Below are 21,524 nucleotides of genomic sequence, written 5' to 3' on the forward strand. Positions count from 1 at the left end.
AAAAAACAAAACAAAACAAAAAGTAATGATAAAACAAAAATTTGGTTCTTTGAAAAGATCAACAAAATTGATAAATCACGAGATAGACCAAGATGAGAAAAAATCCAAATAAAATCAGATATGAAAAAGGAGGCATTACAACTCACATTACAAAAATACAAAAGATTATGAGAGACTATTATGAGGTATACATGAACAAACTGGAAAACCTGGAGGAAATGGATGAATTCCTGGAAACTTACTACTTACCAAGATTTGAATCAGAAAGAAATAGAAAACCTGAACAGAACAATAATGAGTAGCAAGACTGAATCAGTAGTAAGAAGTCTCCCAAAAAAGAAAAGTACAAGAGCAGAGGGCTTCACTGCCAAATTCTACAAAACATATACAGAAGAACTAATAACAATCTTCTGTAAACTATTCCGAAAAAACTGAAGAGAAGGGAATTTTTCCTAACTTATTTATGAGACCAGCATTACTCTGATACCAAAAACCAGACAAAGACACAATGAAAAAAGAAAACTATAGGCATATATCCCTGATTAACACAGATGTAAAAATCTTCAACAAAATACTGGCCAATGGAATTCAACAGTGTATCAAAAAGATAATACACCATGATCATGTGGGATTTATACCAAGGAAACAAGGATGGTTTAACACAGATAAATTAATAAACAATACATCACATCAACAGAATGAAGGGAAAAAAAGACATGATCATCAATAGATGCAGAAAAAACATCTGATAGAATTCAACATCCCTTCATGATACAAATGCTCGAAAAACTAGGCATAGAAGGAACATATCTCAAAATAATAAAACTATAAATGACAAACCCACAGCTAACATCACAGTGAATGAGGAAAAGCTTGCAGCTTTTCCTCTAAGAACTGGAACAATACGAGGATGCCCAGTTTCACCACTCCTATTCAACATTGTATTAGAAGTCCTAGCCAGAGCAATTGAGCAAAAGAAAGAAAAGACATCCAAACTGGAAAAGAAGTCAAATTATTCTTCTTTGCAGATGACATGATCTTATGTTTAGAAACACCAGAAGATTCCATTAAAAAATTCTGAGATGATAAGTAAATTCCGTAAAGCTCCAGAATACAAAACCAATATACAAAAATCAGTAGCAATTCTATACATCAATAATGAAATCACTATAAAAAGAAATCAAGCAGGCAATTCCATTTACAATAGCTACAAAAAAATATAACCTAGGAATAAACTTAACTAAGGAAAGAGCTCTACAAGGAAAACTACAAAACACAGGTAACAGAAGTTGAAAAGGACACAAACAAATGGAAAGACATCCCACGCTTATATTGGAAGAATTAGTATCATTAAAATAACCATATTGTCCAAAGCAATAACTGATTCAATGCAATCTTTATCAAATACCAATATGAGTTTTCACTGATATAGAAAAAAATAATCTTAAAATTCAGATGGAACTAAAAAAGAGCAAGAATAGCCAAGGCAATCCTGAACAGGGGTATCACACTACCTGACTTCAACATGTATTATAAGGCTTAGTAACCAAAACAACATAGTATTGGTATAAAAACAGACACACAGACCAGTGAAACAGATTTGAGAACAGAGAAATAAATCCACACATTTCTAGCCAACTGATTTCAAAAAAGGTGCCCAGGACATACACTGGGAAAGAATGTCCTCTTTAACAAATGTTCTGGGAAAACTAGATAATCCACATGCAGAAGAATGAAACTGGATCCCTATTTCTCACCGTATATAAAAATCAATTCAAGATGGATAAAAGACTTAAATTAAGACACAAAACTATACAATTATTCGAAGAAAACACTTTAAAAAATCACTTCTGGACACTGGTCTAGGCAAAGACTTTATGTCTATGATCTCAAAAACACAGACAACTAAAACAAAAATAGACAAATGTGACTATATTAAACTAAAAAGCTTCTGCACAGCAAAGGAAACAATCGATGAAGAGACAGCCTGTTCAATGGGAAAAACTATTTGCAAACTATTCATCTGACAAGGGAGTAATATCCAGAATATACAAGAAATTCAAACAACTCAACAAAAAACCCTAAATAACTCCACCAAAAAGTAGGCAAAGGACATGAATAGACAAGTCTCAAAAGAAGACATATTAATGGCTAACAGGTATATTAAAGAATGCTCAATATCACTAATCATCAAGGAAATACAAATCAAAACCAAAAAAGATATCATCTTATGGCCAGGCACAGTAGCTCACGCCTTTAATCCTAGCACTTTGGGAGGCTGAGGCAGGTGAATCACCTGAGGTCAGGAGTTAGAGACCAGCCTGATCAACATAGTGAAACCTCGTCTCTACTAAAAATACACAATTAGCCAGGCATGGTGGTGGACACCCGTAATCCCAGCTACTCAGGAGGCTGAGGCAGGAGAATAGCTTGAACCTGGGAGGTGGAGGCTGCAGTGAGCTGAGATCGCACCACTGTACTCCAGCCCAGGCAACACAGCAAAAAAAAAAAAAAAAAAGAAAGAAAGAAAGAAAAAATAAAAGCTATCATCTTACTGTGATTACAATGGCTATTATTTTTTAGATAACATCAGAATTGAATTGATAGAATGACTATTATTAAAAAGACAAAAAAAGAACAGATGCTGGTGACGATACAGAGAAAAGGGCACTCTTTTACACAACGATGGTGGAAATGTACATTAGTACAACTACTAAAAACTATTGGAGATGTTTTAAAAAACTAAAAATAGAACTACCAGATAATCATGCAATCCCAATACTGGATATATGTTCAAAGGAAAAGATATCAAAGGGATACCCACACTTGCATGTTTATCACAGCACTATTCACAATATCAAAGATATGGAATCAACCTAAGTGTCCATTAGCAGACAAATGGATAAAGAAAATGAGGTATACACATATACAACGGGATATTTTTCAGCCTTAAAAAGGAATAAAATCATGTCATTTGCTGCAACATGGATAGATCTGGAGGTCATTATATTAACTGAAATAAGCCAGGCACAGAAAGAGAAATACTGAATCTTCTCACTGATATGTGGGACCTGAAAAACTTGATCTCACGGACATAGAGTATAGTATGATGGTTACCAGGAGCTGGGAAAGATGTGATGGTGGGAGGAGAAAATCAAAGAAGATTGGTGAATGGGTATAAACTTATAGTTAGATAGAAGAAATAAGTTCTAATGTTTGATAGCAGACTAGGGTGCCTACAGATAGCAATACATTATATATTTCAAAGTAGTTAGAAGAGAGTGACTGAAATATTACCAACACACAGATAAGTACTCAAGGTGCTGAATACCTTGAACACCCTGAATTGATCATTACACATGTAAAAAAATCACATGTTGGAGCTTGAAGCCATTATCCTCAGCAAACTAATGCAGGAACAGAAAACCAAACACTACATGTTCTCACTTACAAGTAGGAGGTGAATCATGAGAACACATGGACACATGGCGGGGGAACAATACACACTGGGGCCTGTGGTGGGGTGGTGGGGAGAGGGAGAGCATCAGGAAGAATAGCTAAGGGATGCTGGGCTTAATACCTAGTTGATGCATTGATCGGTGCAGCAAACCACCATGGCATACGTTTACCTATGTAACAAACCTGCACATCCTGCACATTTACCACGGAACTCAAATATTGAAGGAAAAAAAAAGAAAAAATAATCACATGCATCCCATAAATATGTAAAATATTATCAATAAAATGAAACAAAGGCAAAAACAAAGTATAAAATCCTACTAGGCAGAAGGTTATGCTCTGTATTTGTTAAGAACCTAAAATACTACAATGATAAAAAGAAAAATAACAATTAGGACTACCACCTATGGCACCATATCAGCTTTATTTTCTTTCTTTTCTTTTCTTTTTTTGACAAGGTCTCATTCTGTCACTTAGACTGGAGTATGGTGGTGCAATCATGACTCACTGTAGCCTCAACCTTCTGGGTTCACATGATCTTCCTGCCTCCGCCTCCTGAGTAGCTGAGACTATAGGTCCACACCACCATGCCCAGCTAATTTTTAAAATATTTTTGTGGAGACAGAGTCATACTATGTTGCCCAGGCTGGTTGCAAACTCGTAGTCTCAAGCAATCCTTCTGCCTCAGCCTCCCAGAGTACTGGGATGACAGTACTAAACCCAGCTTTAATTTTCTATAAATTTAAATCCTGCATCATTTAATCTAAATAGAAGCTGTAGAAAAATTGACATCTGATATACATCTTAAGCTCTTATGAGTAAGATGTATTATTGCCCTATTAGACAGTTAACCTTCTATATAATAGGAAATATAAATCATCAAGACAAGTATGAACAATTTAATAGAAAAATGGGTAAAATACAGATACATTTTGAAGAAGTTATTCAATAATTACATATTCTATGTACTAGGCATTGGGGATAAAGCAGTAAATAAAACAAAGATGGTTCCTGTTTTAATAGAGCATACATTCTTAAAGGAAGACGCTGGCAATAAAGAAGTAAACAGAACAGATTTCTGAGCAGCCAAGGTAATAGTGACTGTGTACATTGCAATCTACCAACTATTCTCCCCAAACTGTATAAACTATATAAAGTCATGCAAATTCCATGACTTTAATGTAACTAGCAGACACAGAACATTACAAATATCAAATTACCTTTACTTAGAAAACAGAAGCATCAGTTTCCAGCAGAGAGATTTCTCAGGCTCTCACTCTAACCCCTTGCAAGAGGGAAGGCAGAATTGTGGGTGTAATGCCCAGAAGAGAACAAAAGGTCTCAGCCTAAATTATGGTAACCCCAAAAAGAGAAAGACTATTACCACTGTGAATACCAGAATACTGAAGAAAAAAAAAAGTTCTAGAAAACCAGAGCACATGACAAGAAAGGAACTTCACAGTATAAATGAAACTTGAGGAAGTAGTCTTGGAAAGGCTGAAGACAATTCCAAAGAGCAGAAAATAAAAGGAAGAGAAAGGAATCTTTTGGAGTAAAGGAAAAAAGAAGCAAGAAAGGAAAATTTAAGACCTTCCAAGACAAAAGAAAACTAAAATATTAAAGGACATACAACCTTTCTTCCTATTGTCTCTGCAAAAGAGGGTGTTTTTGAACTAACAATTTATAAACCACATCAAACTGCTATTCTAGCCACAAAATGTAAATGTGTAAGCAATCTTCATCTATACAAACTATTATAAAAGGAAATGGAAAATACTAAAAACACTTGAGTAGATGAAAAAATCTCCCAAAAACCAACTGTGAAGCAGAAGAAAACTCTAATTCAATATTCCACTCTGAACTAAATATTCTCAAATAAGCATTTAAAAACAAGTTTGAATTAGATATTCAAAAACTTAGAACGGAAGTGGGTAAATCAAACAAAACGCTGAAGAACAGGAAGGTTGATTGAACTCATGAGAGAAACAGAAGAGAAAGACAAAATCTATCAGAAATGAAGACCGAGTTATAAGGACCCAAGGAAAAATAGATTTGAATAAAAATTATTTTTAATTCAATTACTTATTATTTTAAATAATCCTAGAGAATGAAAGTGAGATAAAGTAGAGAAAATACAAAGAGGTTGCAAAAGACAAGAAATCAAATTACATAAAATTGGAGCTCTGAAGAAGAAAAACAACAGATTAGAACAGAACCAGTATTTAAAACTTTTATGCGGCCAGGCACAGTGGCTCATGCCTGTAATCCCAGCACTTTGGGAGGTCAAGGTGGGCAGATCACCTGAGGTCAGGAGTTCAAGACCAGCCTGCCCAACATGGGGAAACCCCATCTCTACTACAAATACAAAAAAATTAGCCAGGTGTGGAAGCGGGCACCTGTAATCTCAGTTATTCAGGAGGCTGAGGCAGGAGAATCGCCTGAACCTGGGAGGTGGAGGTAGCAGTTAGCCAAGATTGCACCCACGGCACTCCAGCCTGGGTGACAAGAGCAAAACACTGTCTCAAAGAAAATAATAATAATAAAAAAAAAAACAGTTATGCAAGAAAACTTTCTGAAAATAAAGAAAAACCTGGATATACAAATTTAAAAGGCCCACTGTGTACCTGGGAAAACTATGGATTTTGTGAAATATTCTAGCATATCATTTAGACTTTATTTAAAATATAAAGGAAAAATCCTCAGGGCATACAAGCAAAATGAGTCCTAAATTTATAAGGCAAGATAATCAGATTGGAATCAGATTTCTCAAAAGCAATATACAAAACAAGGCAATAATGGAGTGTCATTTTCATGTAACTCAATGACAGAAAATTATGAACCAGGGATTTTGTATTAAATATCTTGCCAAGCTGTCCCGCTGTCCCCACAATCCTGAATAAATGAGAAAAAAAGTTTAAACCAGCAAGATCTCAGAATATATGTATCCATGAGCTCTTTTGCAACTATCCACAAGAGGATAAGCTTTATCCAACCAAGAGATTACTGTGGAAACTTCAGAAAAAGGACTGATGGTGAGTGCTATGACCTGAATATGTCCCCTCCAAAATTCAAGTGTTGAAATGTAATGGCCAATGTGATGCTATTAAGAAGTGGGGCTTTCACGCCAGTTAGAATGGCAATCATTAAAAAATCAGGAGACAACAGATGCTGGAGAGGACATGGAAAAATAAGAATGCTTTTACACTGTTGGTGGGAGTGTAAATTAGTTCAACCATTGCGGAAGACAGTGTGGTGATTCCTCAAGGATCTAGAACTAGAAATACTATTTGACCCAGCAATCTCATTACTGGGTATATAGCCAAAGGATTATAAATCATTCTGTTATAAAGACACATGCACACATATGTTTATTGTGGCACTGTTCACAATAGCAAAGACTTGGAACCAACCCAAATGCCCATCCATGATACACTGGATAAAGAAAATGTGGCACATATATACCATGGAATACCATACAGCCTTAAAAAAGGATGAGTTTATGTTCTTTGCAGGAACATGGGTGAAGCTGGAAACTATCATTCTCAGCAAACTGACACAAGAACAGAAAACCAAACACTGCATGTTCTCACACATAAGTGGGTGTTGAACAATGAGAACACATGGACACAGGGAGGGGATCATCATACATGGGGCCTGTCAGGAAGTGGGGGGCCAGGGAAGAGAGAGTAGGGGGGTGGGGGCTAAGGGAGGTGTAGCATTAGGAGAAATACCTAATGTAGCTGACTATTAAGAATCAGCAAACCACCATGGCACGTGTATACCTACATAACAAACATGCACGTTCTGCACATGTACCCCAGAACTTAAAGTATCTACATATAAATATATATAAACAGAGGGGCTCTTAAGAGATGATTAGGTCATGAGTGCTCCTCTCCTCATGAACGGGATTAAGGTCCTTATAAAAGAGGTTTCCCCTGCAGTGTTGCTTGCTTGCTCTTCCATCTTCCCTCATGTGAGGAGGCAGCATTCATTCCCTCTGGAGGATGCAGCAACAAGGCAACAACTTGGAAGGAGAAAGCAGTACCACAACCAAACCTGCCCATACCTGACCTTGGCTTTCCAGCTGCCAGAAGTGTAAGAAATTTCTGTTCTTTATAAATTACCCAGATTGTAGTTTTCTATTATAGCAGCACAAAAGGACTAAGACAAAACATTTACTATATTTAATGTATAAAGACTAAAACAAATGTAGATAATGGTTAAAAAAAATAATCTGCTAAGTATTCTGACAAGGTAGAAATAATGCAACTGAAAAACAGCAAGAGAAAGGGAAAAATGAAAGCAGAATAAGCACGTTATTATTAGTATGTTAATAGTTCAGAGTCAAAGGATATCATTAAAAACTAACAAATCAGGCCGGGAGCAGTGGCTCATGCCTGTAATCCCAGCACTATGGGAGGCTGAAGTGGGAGGATTGCTTGGGCCCAGGAGTTCGAGACCAGACTAGGCAATACAGTGAAACTGTATTTCTACAAAAACTTAAAAAATTAGCCAGGCTTGGTGACACACGCCTGTAGTCCCAGCTCCTCGGAAGGGTGAGTGGGGAGAAATGCTTGAGCCCAGGAGGTCGAGGCTGCAGGTTATCTGTGATTATGCCACTGCCCTCCAGCAAAAATAAAAAAGAAACAAACACACACACACAAAAAAAACACTTCACAAAGTAGACACATCACTACTAACTTTAGCTAATTAAAAAAGAAAATGAGAAAGAACAAGTATAGCAAATAAGAAAGTATGAGTTCCCATTGGAACCAACCCAAATGCTCATCAATGATAGACTAAATAAAGAAAATGTGGCACACCATGGAATACTATGCAGCCATAAAAAAGGATGAGTTCATATCCTTTGCAGGGAGATGGATGAAGCTAGAAACCATCATTCTCAGTAAACTAACACAAGAACAGAAAACCAAACACCTCATGTTCTTACTCATAAGTGGGAGTTGAACAACGAGAACACACGGACACAGGGAGGGGAACATCACATATTGGGGCCTGTCAGGGGGTGGGGGACTAGGGGACGGATAGCATTAGGAGAAATACCTAATGTAGATGACAGGGTGATGAATGCAGCAAACCACCATGGCACATCTTTAACTATGTAACAAACCTGTACATTCTGCACATGTACCTCAGAACTTAAGTAAAAGAAAAAAAAAAAGAAAAAGAAAGAGTTCCCATTGAATATAGTCATGCACAGTATGACAATGTTTGATCAACCATGAACAGCATATGCAACAGTGGTCCCATAAGATTATAAGGCAGCTAAAAAACTCCTATCATCCAGCAGCTACCATATCATCACAGAACAATGCAGAACTCATGTGTTTGTGGTGATGCCAGTATAAATAAATCTACTGTGCTGTCAGTTGTATAAATGCATAGCACATATAATTATGTATAGTACATAATACTTCATAAAAATAAATAACCATGTCACTTGTTTATGTATTTATTATGCTATAGTATACTTTTAAAGTTATTTTAGGGTGTACTCCTTCTATTTATTTAAAATAAAATTAATCATATGACAGCCCCAGGCAGGTCGTTCAGGGGTATTCCAGAAGAAGGCATTGTTACCATAGGAGATGACAGCTCCATGCTTGTTACTGCCCTTGAAGACCTTCCAGTGGGATAAGATGTGGAGGTAGAAGACAGTGATGTTGATGATCCTGACTCTACACAGGGGTCAACATCACTGACACATTAATGTGTGTGTTTGTGTCTTCGTTTTTTAAAAGAAGTTTAAAAAGTTTTAAAATCATTTTTTAATAGGAAAAAAAGGTTATAGAATAAAAATATTAAAAAAAGTTTTGTACAGCTGAATACATGTTTATGTTTGCAGCTATTACAAAAAAAGTAAAAGTTATAAATTTTTTAAATGTTTATGAAGTTAAAATGTTACAGTAAGCTAATGCTAATTTATTACTGAAGAAAGAAAATTTTTTTTTTTGAGATGGAGTTGCCCAGGCTGGAGTGCAGTGGTGTGATCTCCACTCGCTGCAACCTCTGCCTCCTGGGTTCAAGCAAATTCTCTGCCTCAGCCTTCTGAGTAGCTGGGATTACAGTCGCCTGCCACATGCCCGGCTAATTTTTTGTATTTTTAGTAGAGACGAGGTCTCACCATCTTGGCCAGGCTGGTCTTGAACTCCTTACCTCATGATTCACCCGCCTTGCCCTCCCAAAGTGTTGGGATTACAGGTGTGAGTCACTGTGCCCAGCCGAAGAAAGAAAAAATTTTAAAATAAATGTAGTATAGTCTAGGTGTAGTGTTTACAAAGTCTACAGCAGTGTATGGTAATGTCTTAGGTCTTCACACTCACTCACTGACCCACCCAGAGCAACTTCCAGTCCTATGGGTTCCATTCATGTTAAGTATCCTATTCAAGTGTACAATATTTTCTCTTTTCTACTTTATTTTTACTGTATATTTTCTATCTTTTCTACTGTATTTTTAATCTACCTTTTCTATGTTTAGATATGCTTACATACAAATACATGAATACTTAGCACTGTCTTATGAGGGAGTTGGGGGAGTGGAAAGGGAGAAGGGAGAGAAAGAGAGAGAAGAGAGCTATCCAGAATAAAACAAAGGAAATGTGGCCAAAATGACCTTTGGGGAATGTATGTGAAGGGTATATAAAAAATTTCTGTATTATTCTTGCAACTTTTCTGTTAACACTGAAGTTATTTCAAAATAAAAAGTTTAACTAAAGAACTTATTTATGTAACCAAACACTGCCTGTTCCCAAAAACCTATTGAAATAAAAATACATAAATAAAAAGTTTAAAAACAAACAGAAGTAAAAAGCAAGATCATTTCAGATACTGATAAGTACTAAAAGGAAAATTAAAAAATGGTAATACTACAAAAAAATACCAGGGATTAGGGGACTGGGGACTGTAGCATAGTGCTTAAATAGAAAAGTCAGAGAAATTAACATCTGAACTAAGACCTAAACTAAAAATATAAGCCAGCCATCTGAAGATCTGGGCAAAGAATTCCAGGCAAAGATATTCCACAAGCTCTAAGGTGAAAATGAACTTGTGCCTTCAAGATACAGAAAGCTGATAAAGACCAAATGCATGTGTATAATTGTTCAATGTTATTCATAATTTAAAAATTAATAAGATAGTTGAGTCACACTTCAATTCTTAAGAGATGGCAAAGATGGGGGCAGGGGGGTAACAATATCCAGTGGGTACCCTGCTTTTGCAGATGCCAATTTCCCAGCATAAGAAATTATAAAACACTGACACCAAGCAATTCCCTTTTAAAAGTTTATCTTAAAGAAATAGAAAGGCAAAAGAAAAAGGTTGTAATTTATTTATAGCATAACACTGGAAACAACATATATTGCCATCACTACAGGAATCCTGGAAGAAAACTCTGATACTTCTATATGGAAGAATTCTATGCAGTCATTGGGTTTATGACATAAAGTTAGATAAAAATGTACATAGATAAAAAAATGCAGCTGGTCGCAGTGGCTGACACCTGTAATTCTAGCACTTTGGGAGGCTGAGACTGATGAATCACGAGGTCAGGAGTTTGAGACCAGTCTGACCAACATGATGAAACCCTGTCTATACTAAAAAGTACAAAAATTAGCTGGCCATTGTGGTGCAGGCCTGTAATCCCAGCTACTCAGGAGGCTGAAGCAGGAGAATCGCTTGAACCCAGGAGGCGGAGATTGCAGTGAGCCACGATTATGCCGCTGTACTACAGTCTCGGCGACAGAGCAAGACTCCATCTCAAAAAAAGAAAAAGAAAAAAAAAAAAAAAAAAAAGAAAAGGAAAAAAAGGTATCTATATACATGTCTTGAAAATAAAATATTATTGGCCGGGCGCGGTGGCTCACGCCTATAATCCCAGCACTTTGGGAGGCTGAGGCGGGTGGATCACGAAGTCAAGAGATCAAGACCATCCTGGTCAACAAGGTGAAACCCTGTCTCTACTAAAAATACAAAAATTAGCTGGGCACAGTGGTGCACGCCTGTAGTCCCAGCTACTCGGGAGGCTGAGGCAGGAGAATTGCCTGAACCCAGAAGGCGGAGGTTGTGGTGAGCCGAGATCGCGCCATTGCACTCCAGCCTGGGTAACAAGAGCGAAACTCTATCTCAAAAAAAAAAAGAAAGAAAAAGAAAATAAAATATTATCTAAAACACTGGGACAAGGACAAGGAAATGCCAATTACTTTGCCTTAAGATGACAGGATTATGATTTTTTTTTAATATTATGGAATTATGATTTTATACTTACCTTGCTAAGGATATTTTTTGATATTTTTCTATTTTTTTTTACAATGGGCATATGTTTCATTGATATTTGTAACAGAAATATTCAAATATTGCCAAATATAAAAAACTCATAAATTAGAAAATATGTATCACAGTATCCTTAATTTACCCATAACTATACATTTTCTATACACATTCATACCTCTAATCCAACTCTACATATGGCAATATCAGGAGTTCTTTTACCATCCAAGGAATTTAATGATCCCAATTTTCTGTAGTGAACTTAAGAATGAAGGTTCAAGAGTGCTGGGGCTTTTGATAAACAGAAGATGTTTCTGTGGGAGGGAGAAGGCTGCAGAGGAGGAACTTTCTTTGAACTGGCAAAAATATGCTATTTTCTATAGCATGCTCTTTTAGAATTCATCCTAAGGTTTTCTAAAAGCTTCCCTGTCCTGTTCCAGGTAGGTTGTTTTGACAATATTTCTGATATTCAGTGAAATAATGGGAAAGAATTATATTCACAATTTCAAGTGCCAGCTATAAAATTCAATTACTTCTCTATCAATGATGAAATCCATTCATACTGAGACGTGTTCTCATTCTGTCACCCAGGCTGGAGTGCAGTGGTATGATCATAGTTCACTGCAGCTCCAAACTCAAGTAAGGCTCAAGTGATCCAAGTAGCTGGGACTACAGGTGCACATCACCACTCCCAGCTAATTCTACTGTTTCATTTTTTGTAAACGCAGCATCTCATTATGTTGCCCAGGTTGGCCTCAAACTCCTGGCTTCAAGATCTTCCTGCCTCAGTCTCCCAAAAGCACTGGTCAGATCTTCCTGCCTCAGTCTCCCAAAGCACTGGGATTATAGGCATGAGCCACTACACATGGCTTCAAATACATTTAGAATTATCGACACAGAAATTTGATATAAATATATAATTTCTTGGTTTCCCTTCATAAGTGAGACAACGTAAACGTGTATATAACTGAAAGTATTTTTAAAAAGAATCATTAAGGATGACTTGGCTGTTCCTTGCTTGAAGAAGTGTGTTAACACAGAAAGAACAGACTTGGAATAAAATAAATCTGGGCCTTATCACTTTCTAGTTAAGTGCCTTGATTAAATTTGTTAACACCTTTGAAATGCTGTCTTCTCTTTGAAAAATGGGGATACCCCACCTGTTAATGTGAGAATTAGAGCTAATGTATGGAAGTGCTTAACACATGTCTGAATCATCACAAGTACTCAAAAACCAAAACAAATTAAAGACATACTCGACTGAATTTCCCCCTTTCTTCCAGCCCTGATTCCATGGTTCGTATTTAAGTTCTACATCAGGATTTCTCAACCCTGGCACTATTGACATTTGGAGTTGGATAATCTGATGCTTAGCAGCATCTCTGACTTTGTCTACTAGACATCAGTGGTGCCCCCCCAGTTGTGAAAATGAAAAATGTTTGCACACATTGCTAAATGTCCCCTGGGCTTCAAAAGTGCTCCAAGTTGATGACACTAATTTACACAGATGATTAAAATATACAAACAGCACTTAATAGGGCTAACCAAAACAAGTGATCTCATTTTTCCCACACTACCAAATGCCAGTGATGGGAAGCGGAGAAGGAAATACTTCATTTTATGTAAGGAATCTGTTTTCTTCATGAAGGGTTATTATGAAGGAGTTTAAAGCTCATGTTGACCACTAAAATAATGTATTTTGACCATTATTTTAGTGGTCAAAGACATGGTTTTTAAAATTTGACTGCCTCCATTTAAATATAGGTTGGACAAGTTAACTTCTCCAAGCTTCAGTTTCTTCATCTGGGTAATTATGACTGTTATATGGATTAAATGTATAATACAGGTAAAGCGCTAAGCCCAGTGTCTGGTATGTAGTAAGCACTACATAAATGTTGGCTGTTACTATTATAACTAGGTCCTCTTTCCAATCCTGAGCTTTCAGGTCCCTCTATAATTATTATGCCTTATCCCAAATTCCTCACTAATACATATACATAAACATATACATATACATACACATACACATACACATACACATACACATACTTATTTCTACTCCAAAGTCATTCTAACCCTTCTTTTTTAAGGCTCCTAACCCCAAGGGTGTAAGAAAAGTGCCTGAGCTGGCAAGAGAAGACTTTGGAAATAATTCTGAGAAATCATCCCTTACCATGTCTGACTACCACTGACTGACACATGATGTCTTTTATACACTGGAATCAGAAAGCATACTATTTACGCAGAAAAAAATTGAGTAAAATTAATTATACTGAAGAAAGAAGAATACTAACTTGTGTTCCATTAAGGGACAACTATTGCTATAATTTGTATATTAGTACATTGTAAAAAAAAAAAAAGAAGAAGAAGAAGAATGTTCCCAAATTGAATGAATCAATTTGAAAATTTTCCTTTAAATCAGGATTTTCTTTCTTTCTCTGTTACTCTTTTTCTTTTTATTGAGATAGGATCCCACTCTGTTGCCCAGGCTGGAGGAGTACAGTGGGGTGATCATGACTCACCGTAGCCTCAACCTCTTCTGCTCAAGTGATCCTCCTCCTCGGCCTCCCAAAGTGCTGAAATTACAAGCATGAGCCACCACGCCCAACCCCAGGGTATTTTTTTTTAAATTAAAAGTAGAAATTTCCAAAAGAATTTACTAAATAATTCATAATTTATAAATGACCATCTATGATGATTATAAGCTAACTAGATGAAGTTACCAAGTAACTTTTTAAAAATCAAAGATTAGGCATGAATTAGAAGTCCTGGAAAACAAAAATGACCAAAACCTACAAAATGAAATCTCAGAAAAAAAGTCACTGCTATGTAAAAAAACAGATGCCTTTCTATGCAGAAATGAATAAAAATTTTTACTACAGCTCACCTGTAGTTTCTGAGTTAAAGAGTCCCTCTGTTCTTGTAGTTCTCTGGCATTATCGATTTCTTGTTTTAGTCTTTCTATCTCCTAGAAAAGGTAGAGCAACGTCTTAGCATTTCAACTGTATCAAGGAAAGGGAAGGTCTTATTTTTCCCTGAAATTGTTGTTCCAGTTCTTAGAAAAAGATGATTTAAAAAACATTCCTTTATACTGACTTTTAAAGGGATGAATTCATCTTTATAAGTACGTTGTCTAGAACAGAATAATCTTAAGCAACAGCAACAAGTGTAACTGGTACAGCACTGCTTAGAAGTAACAGCCTGAAAATTTTAATGTTGCTTCAAGCTTTGTGGATATGATTCTTTCCTAAGATATTAAAGTTTTGACTGGAATCCAGAGAAAGCAACAGCTTTTAAAATTCATTTAACCTCTAATAGTTTTCAGTTGACTGTATAAATGCAACTCTCATCTAGAAGGCAATAGGCGGTATCTCGGTCTGATTGCCTCACCACAGTTCATAACAACAGAAATAAGGATAGGGAAAATATAAGCAAGCTTAATATCATTCAAGAAAAAATCTCATCCTAAAAAAAGGTTACAACTTTACTTTATTCCATAAATTACCTTTAAATTTGACATAGAATCTAATACTTTGTACACACATTAGCTAGATTACGGATGAGTAAAAAGTAGCAAATACCTCTTCCTTCTCTTTCAGTGTCTCTTCCAGTTCTTGTATTGTCTGATTTAATTCTGACTTATGAGTATGTACTGCATTTGCTTGGCTACTAACACATTCAAGTTCAGTCACCTAAAATTAAATAAGAACACAGATTAATTTCAACTTTAAAGACTTTCTTGCTAAAGACATAAGCCCCAATGAATAGTATATTCTGAATAAATATATAAAAATTGATTTTGAGAAATACTAAGAAGACACTCAAGGTAGAGTGAATAGATTCTTCAAAGATGTAAAACTAGGAAAGGGAAAAAGACCAAAGAAAATAATTATTTACATGGTTTGGTCATGGAAAGGTTAGAAAAACTTAAGTGATTAATGACAGTAGAGAATTCCTATAATAAAAGTCTTCTTTAAAAATTTCTTCCAAAAACATATTCAAGATCAGATATGGCCATCTGTCCTCCATCTGTAGCCTTCAAATTCAATATGGATTCTGAAAACTGGCCTTGTAGAAGTGAGAATTTTTTCAAATACATTTCCAATATGTAAGACAATCTGGAAGAAAAAATAGGCTTAAAATACAACTTAAATCATTAGATACTAGAATGACTTTACATCAATAGTGTCTCTTATGGGAAGGACAATATTTTGTTAGTCAATAAGAATTTACTGAGTGCTTAAAGAGTAATGTAACTTTTAATGAGCACTTGGTATTTTTTGAGAGAACAGAGGGGCACAGTCCTTAAAGTTATACCATCCAAAACTAGAATCAATAATAGAAGTCAACATAAATACATACATACATACACACACACACAAACACACATGCACATGCGCACACACCCTATCACAGCTATTTGCATATATCATGTGCTCATAAAATTTTGGTTTACTAGAAGACAGTAAATTCTAGACTATTAAGGAAACAGAGTAAATCCCTCTCCCTGGCATTTTCCAAATCACCCTCTACATTCTGTTACTCTGTCTCTTTCTCTACATTCTGTTACTCTCTTTTTTTTTTTTTTTGAGACAGAGTCTCGCTTTGTCGCCAGGCTGGAGTGCAGTGGCGCCATCTTGGCTCACTGCAACCTCCGCCTCCTAGGTTCAAGCAATTCTCCTGCCCCTGCCTCAGCCTCCCGAGTAGCTGGGACTACAGGCGCATGCCACCATGTCCAACTAATTTTTTTGTATTTTTAGTAGAAACGGGGTTTCACCATGTTGGCTAGGATAGTCTCAATCTCTTGACTTCGTGATCTGCCCTCCTCGGCCTCTCAAAGTGCTGGGATTACAGGTGTGATATAATTTTCTTCCTTTCTTCTCAAGGGTTTGTAACTAAAAGTCTTGTTACAAACCCTTATCACCCAGGCCTGAACAAAAGCAACAGCCTCCCAGTGGACTTAATTATAACCTTTTCTTATTTTTGTCTATTCTTTAAATTGCTAACAGATTCATCTTTGATCCTGTTAGTACCCCATTCAAAGACTTTCAGCAGCTCATCTTTTTTACAGTGTCAGATCTAAACCTTCAGATCCTCTGTATATTGGCCTCAACCTTCTCAACCACCCATACTGCCTAAGACATTCAGCGAGTACTTCCAACTGAAAGCAGGCAAATCTCCTTGTCCTAAAAACAAGCTATATTCATTCCCATCTTGTTGATTTAACTAGAATGTCCTCTCTTGCCTCTGAAAACCATTCAGACCTAACTAAACCCTTAACTCTTAGCTCAGCACGTACTTTCTCCAGAAAGCCATTCCTATCTGCTCAAGCCTTCAAGGCTCTCCTCTGGTTCACACCACCAAGCATCTGTTAAAAAATCTTGGGAATTATTTCTCTTATTGTTTAATATGTATTTGTTTTCTTTGTCTCATCATATAATAAATTCCTTAAGGGGAGTTCCAATTCTAATAATGATGACATAGTTTTTATTGGAGTGACTTTCCTATAGATAACTATTGCAAACTGTGGGCAAAATGTAAAAATCAACTGTTTGAAGGTCCTGGTGAATAACCAAATCGGGCAAAAGACTGCAAAAACGCAGTCACTTCGGGTGAAATACACATTTCAACATCTTTTTGCCTGACGGCACTCTGCAGTCCGGCTGCACTGCTTGTCTGAACTCAAGCAGAAATCCATACTCTTATTTCTCTGAGAAGCCTGAGAATTTTAGGACTCCACAGAAGACCTGGAACAAATAGGAGTAGGAAAAGGGCTAGAAAGCTGAAAGACCTAAACTGTGATGGTGCTCAACAGAGAGGACAGTTTGAAGTTCTGCTAGTCCCGGCTAAACTAGAGGGTCTTGGTAAATACCTCGAGCTTTTCACTGAAACCTCGGAAGGGTTATGTCTTAGACATAAAGATTTCCTAGGACAAAGTGATTTACCCTAGGGTTACAGCAAAATTGAAATAAATGAATTCTAACAAAGCATAAGTACACAACTCCACAAATTCAAGATAATCCCCAAATAATTTAACTGCCTCCTGAAACAGAAACTCAGCATTGTTCAAAAATAACATAATCTGTGGTCTCTACAACACTTCATTTACAATGCCCAATACACAATTAAAAATGACTAGTCATTTTTGTGAAAAAACAGTAAAATGTAACTTATCATCAACACAAGATCTATCTAAATAAAAATAGAGATAATTTGTTGGCAGTACACTTGGAGTAAAAAAATTGCTCAAGGAGGTTATCCAGGCTGAAGGGAAACAATACCTGATGATAGAAATTCAGAAATACAGGAAAGCAGCATAATGAAAACTGAAAATATGTGAGTAAATAAAAATATTATGTTTCTTAAGTTCTTTAATATTCAATAGACTATTTAAAGAGAAAATTCCTTAAGGATAGAGATTACATAATAAGGAGACATGATAGTTCCTTAATATTTTTGGGCTATGACAACTGTCATAAATTGGTTTTTTTATTGAGGTAAAAAACATGCAACATAAAATTTATCGTCTTAATCATTTTCAGTGTATAATTCAATACTGTTAAGTATATATATTCACATTGCTGTGAAATAGATCTCCAGAACTTTTTTAACTTGCAAAATTGAAAGTCTATAGCCCTTAAACAACTCTCCTTCTCCCCATCTCTCATAAGTTAATTTTTATTCACAAAATAGAATAACATTTACTCAGGTTTCTAATTTTCCCTCCCTGTCTCATCTCCATTTCCTTTTCTTTCTATTTTTTTTTTGTAAGACAAGGCCTCTCTCTGTCATCCAAGCTGGAGCACGCAGTGGCATGATCTCTGCTCACTTCAGCCTCCGCCTCTTGGGCTCAAGTGATGCTCCCACCTCAGACTCCTGAGTAGTTGGGACTACAGGGACATGCCACCACACCCAGCTAATTTTTGTATTTTTAGTGGAGACGGGGTTTCACCAAATTGCCCTAGGCTGGTCTTGAACTCATGGGCTCAAGCAATCCATCCTCCTTAGCCTCTCAAAGTGCTGGGATTATAGGTGTGAGCGAATGTGCCCAGCTCGAAATTCTTTTTAAAAAAATTAAAGACATCTGCTTCCTGTTGGGTGAAGCACTTCTATGCCCTGAATTTAAAAAAAAATTCTTTTTTTTTTTTTTTTTGTTTTTTAGAGGCAGGGTCTTGCTCTGTCACTCAAGGTAGAGTGCAGTGGTGCCATCATAGTTCACTGCAACCTCCAACTCCTGGGCTCAAGCAATTCTTCCCATTTAGCATCTCAATTAGCTAGGACTAAAGGCATGTGTCACCATGCGTGGATAATTTTTTTTTTTTAAAGTGTTTTTTTGTTTTGAGATGGAGTCTCACTCTGTCCCCAGGCTGGAGTGCAGTCGGTGAGATCTCAGTTCACTGCAACCTCTGCCTCTTAGGTTCAAGTGATTCTCCTGTCTCAGCCACCTGAGTAGCTGGGATTACAGGTGCGTGCCACCATGCCTAGCTAAGTTTTGTATTTTTAGTAGAGACAGGGTTTCACCATGTTGGTCAGGATGGTCTCAATCTCTTGACCTTGTGATCTGACCGCCTCGGCCTCCCAAAGTGCTGGGATTACAGGCGTGAGCCACCATGCCCAGCTTTGTTTTTTTTTTGTTTTTTTTTTTTTGTGTGTGTGTGTAGATGGGGTCTTGCCATATTGCCCAGCCTAATCTCAAACTCTTGGCCTGAAGCATTAAAACAATTTACAAGTAATTATTTGGACTTCTGATAGTAATGGCATTGGAATTTGTGATTTTCTTTTTCCGCTCCAAATCTCTAATACTACCAAAGTTAATAATTTTCTACTTGTATTTTTCAAATTGTTCCTTCTTTAAAAAGAAAATAGGGCCAGGTGCAGTGCTCACACGTGTAATCCCAGCACTTTGGGAGGCCGAGGCTGGCAGATCACCTGAGGTCGGTCAGGAGTTCAAAACCAGCCTGGTCAACATGGTGAAACCCCGTCTCTACTAAAAATACAAAATGAGCCAGGTGTGGTGGTGGGCACCTGCAATTCCACCTACTTGGGAGGCTGAGGTGCAAGAATAGCTTGAACCCAGGAGGCAGAGGTTGTAGAGAGCTGAGACTGCTCCGCTGCACTCCAGCCTGGGGAACAAGAGCGAAACTCCATTTCAAAAAAAGAAAAAAAAGAAAAGAAAATAATAAAAGCAGCTCACTGATTCACTGCAACTCATTGAGACAGTATAACTACATGGCACTTAAGTGTCTCAAACAATTTTACAGGAATTGTGCAGAATACATATTTTTGACTTGGTACAACTACATGCCAACTAAGTATTCAATTAATCTTCACAGGAATTGTACAGAGTACTTACTATTCCTATTTTACAGATGAGAATACTGAGCTGGAAGAAGGAAATAACTTATCAAAGATCATACAGATAATAACTGGCAGAACTGGAATATGAACTCGGGTTTGTTGACTTCAAAAGGTGTATATTCTTCATTCTTATTAAACTCTGGAAAATGTTTTTCTCAACCAAACAAATGCATATAATACAACCCATATATATGTTCTGACATCCTAGAACTAGAAGATATCCCTGTGCTGAATCTACATGTAAATTTCTTCTGATCAAGAAAACCTGCTAGCCCTAAATCTCTAGAGTCAGCAGCCCTGAAATTACCCGCTTGTGCAGACGTTCTGCTTCCTCTTGATACGCAGCAAGTTGCTGTTTCCATTGTTTCACATTGGCAGTGGACTCCAGCAGGGCTGCAGTGAGTTTGGCATTATTTCCTTTGAGGGTAGCCAGTTCAGCCTCCCAGTGTTTGCTGATTGCTGAACTAAAATAAAAGAAAAAGAAAAATCTATTCATTACACTGACTATTGTTACTTTGAAGGGACAGCAGTACTCAGTTCTTGTAGGATTCATAGTCTAAGAATTTTTTTTTTTGAGATGGAGTCTCACTCTGTCTCCCAAGCTGGAGTGCAATGCTGCAATCTCAGCTCACTGCAACCTCTGCCTCCTGGGTTGAAGCAATTCTCCTGCCTCAGCCTCCTGAGCAGCTGGGACTACAAACACACCACAAAGCCGGGCTAATTTTTTGTATTTTTTTTAATACAGACAGGATTTCACCATGTTGGCCAGGCTGGTCTCGAACTCCTGACCTCAGGTGATCCACCTGCCTCAGCTTCCCAAAATACTGGGATTACAGGCGTGAGCCACTGTGCCCAGCCCTAAGAATGTTTTCAAAGATAACCCCAAAATACTAAAAAACACAAATACTTTACCAAAATATTCCTAGTAAAGAAAATCTGGCCAGTGAAGAAATATAAAAAGTACCCAAGTACTAGGTTTAATGTGGAATGACATTATGACAGATACAAGTATCTACAGAAGAGTTTCCACCCATTCTCTTTTAAGAAATACACATTGTAGCCTGAAAAACATCTAAAAGCAAAACCTAACAATGTATTATATTTTTTATGAGTGTCAAAGCCTACAGTACAATTTCATTCCTTAATAAAACATATGAGGATTCTTAAATGTCATAAGGTTTGGGATATGTAATGTAGTATTTCTTTGGAAATTGTTGATTTATTTGATCTTATTCAGAACTTTAAAATGTCAAAAATACAAACATTTGCTACAATAAACTGATTTCATATTAAAGGCTATGCCTAGAACTGGTTCTAATGACTTGAATTCTAATATAATTCCAGTGTCATAAATAGACGAAGACTAAAGCAATCATCTTTTTTCCTCATTTAATGTTCTACTTAATAAGCGACTACAG

The 21,524-nt window shown here is 36.7% G+C and overlaps 1 protein-coding gene across 1 annotated transcript in view; it reads right to left on the reverse strand.

The window, feature by feature from the left end:
- Positions 1-21,524, reverse strand: part of HOMER1 (homer scaffold protein 1) — a 141,483-nt gene that overhangs the window by 10,658 nt on the left and 109,301 nt on the right. The window contains exons 6-8 of the mRNA XM_012462095.2: positions 20,414-20,570; positions 15,330-15,440; positions 14,636-14,716 (exon numbers count right to left, since the gene is read on the reverse strand). Of these exons, the coding sequence (XP_012317518.1) occupies positions 14,636-14,716; positions 15,330-15,440; positions 20,414-20,570 (349 nt within the window). The remainder of the gene's footprint in view (positions 1-14,635; positions 14,717-15,329; positions 15,441-20,413; positions 20,571-21,524) is intronic.

The sequence above is a fragment of the Aotus nancymaae genome, unplaced genomic scaffold (genome assembly GCF_030222135.1).
Source record: "Aotus nancymaae isolate 86718 unplaced genomic scaffold, 86718_ANA_hifiasm-v0.15.2.pri h1tg000014l, whole genome shotgun sequence".
Lineage (NCBI taxonomy): Eukaryota > Metazoa > Chordata > Mammalia > Primates > Aotidae > Aotus > Aotus nancymaae.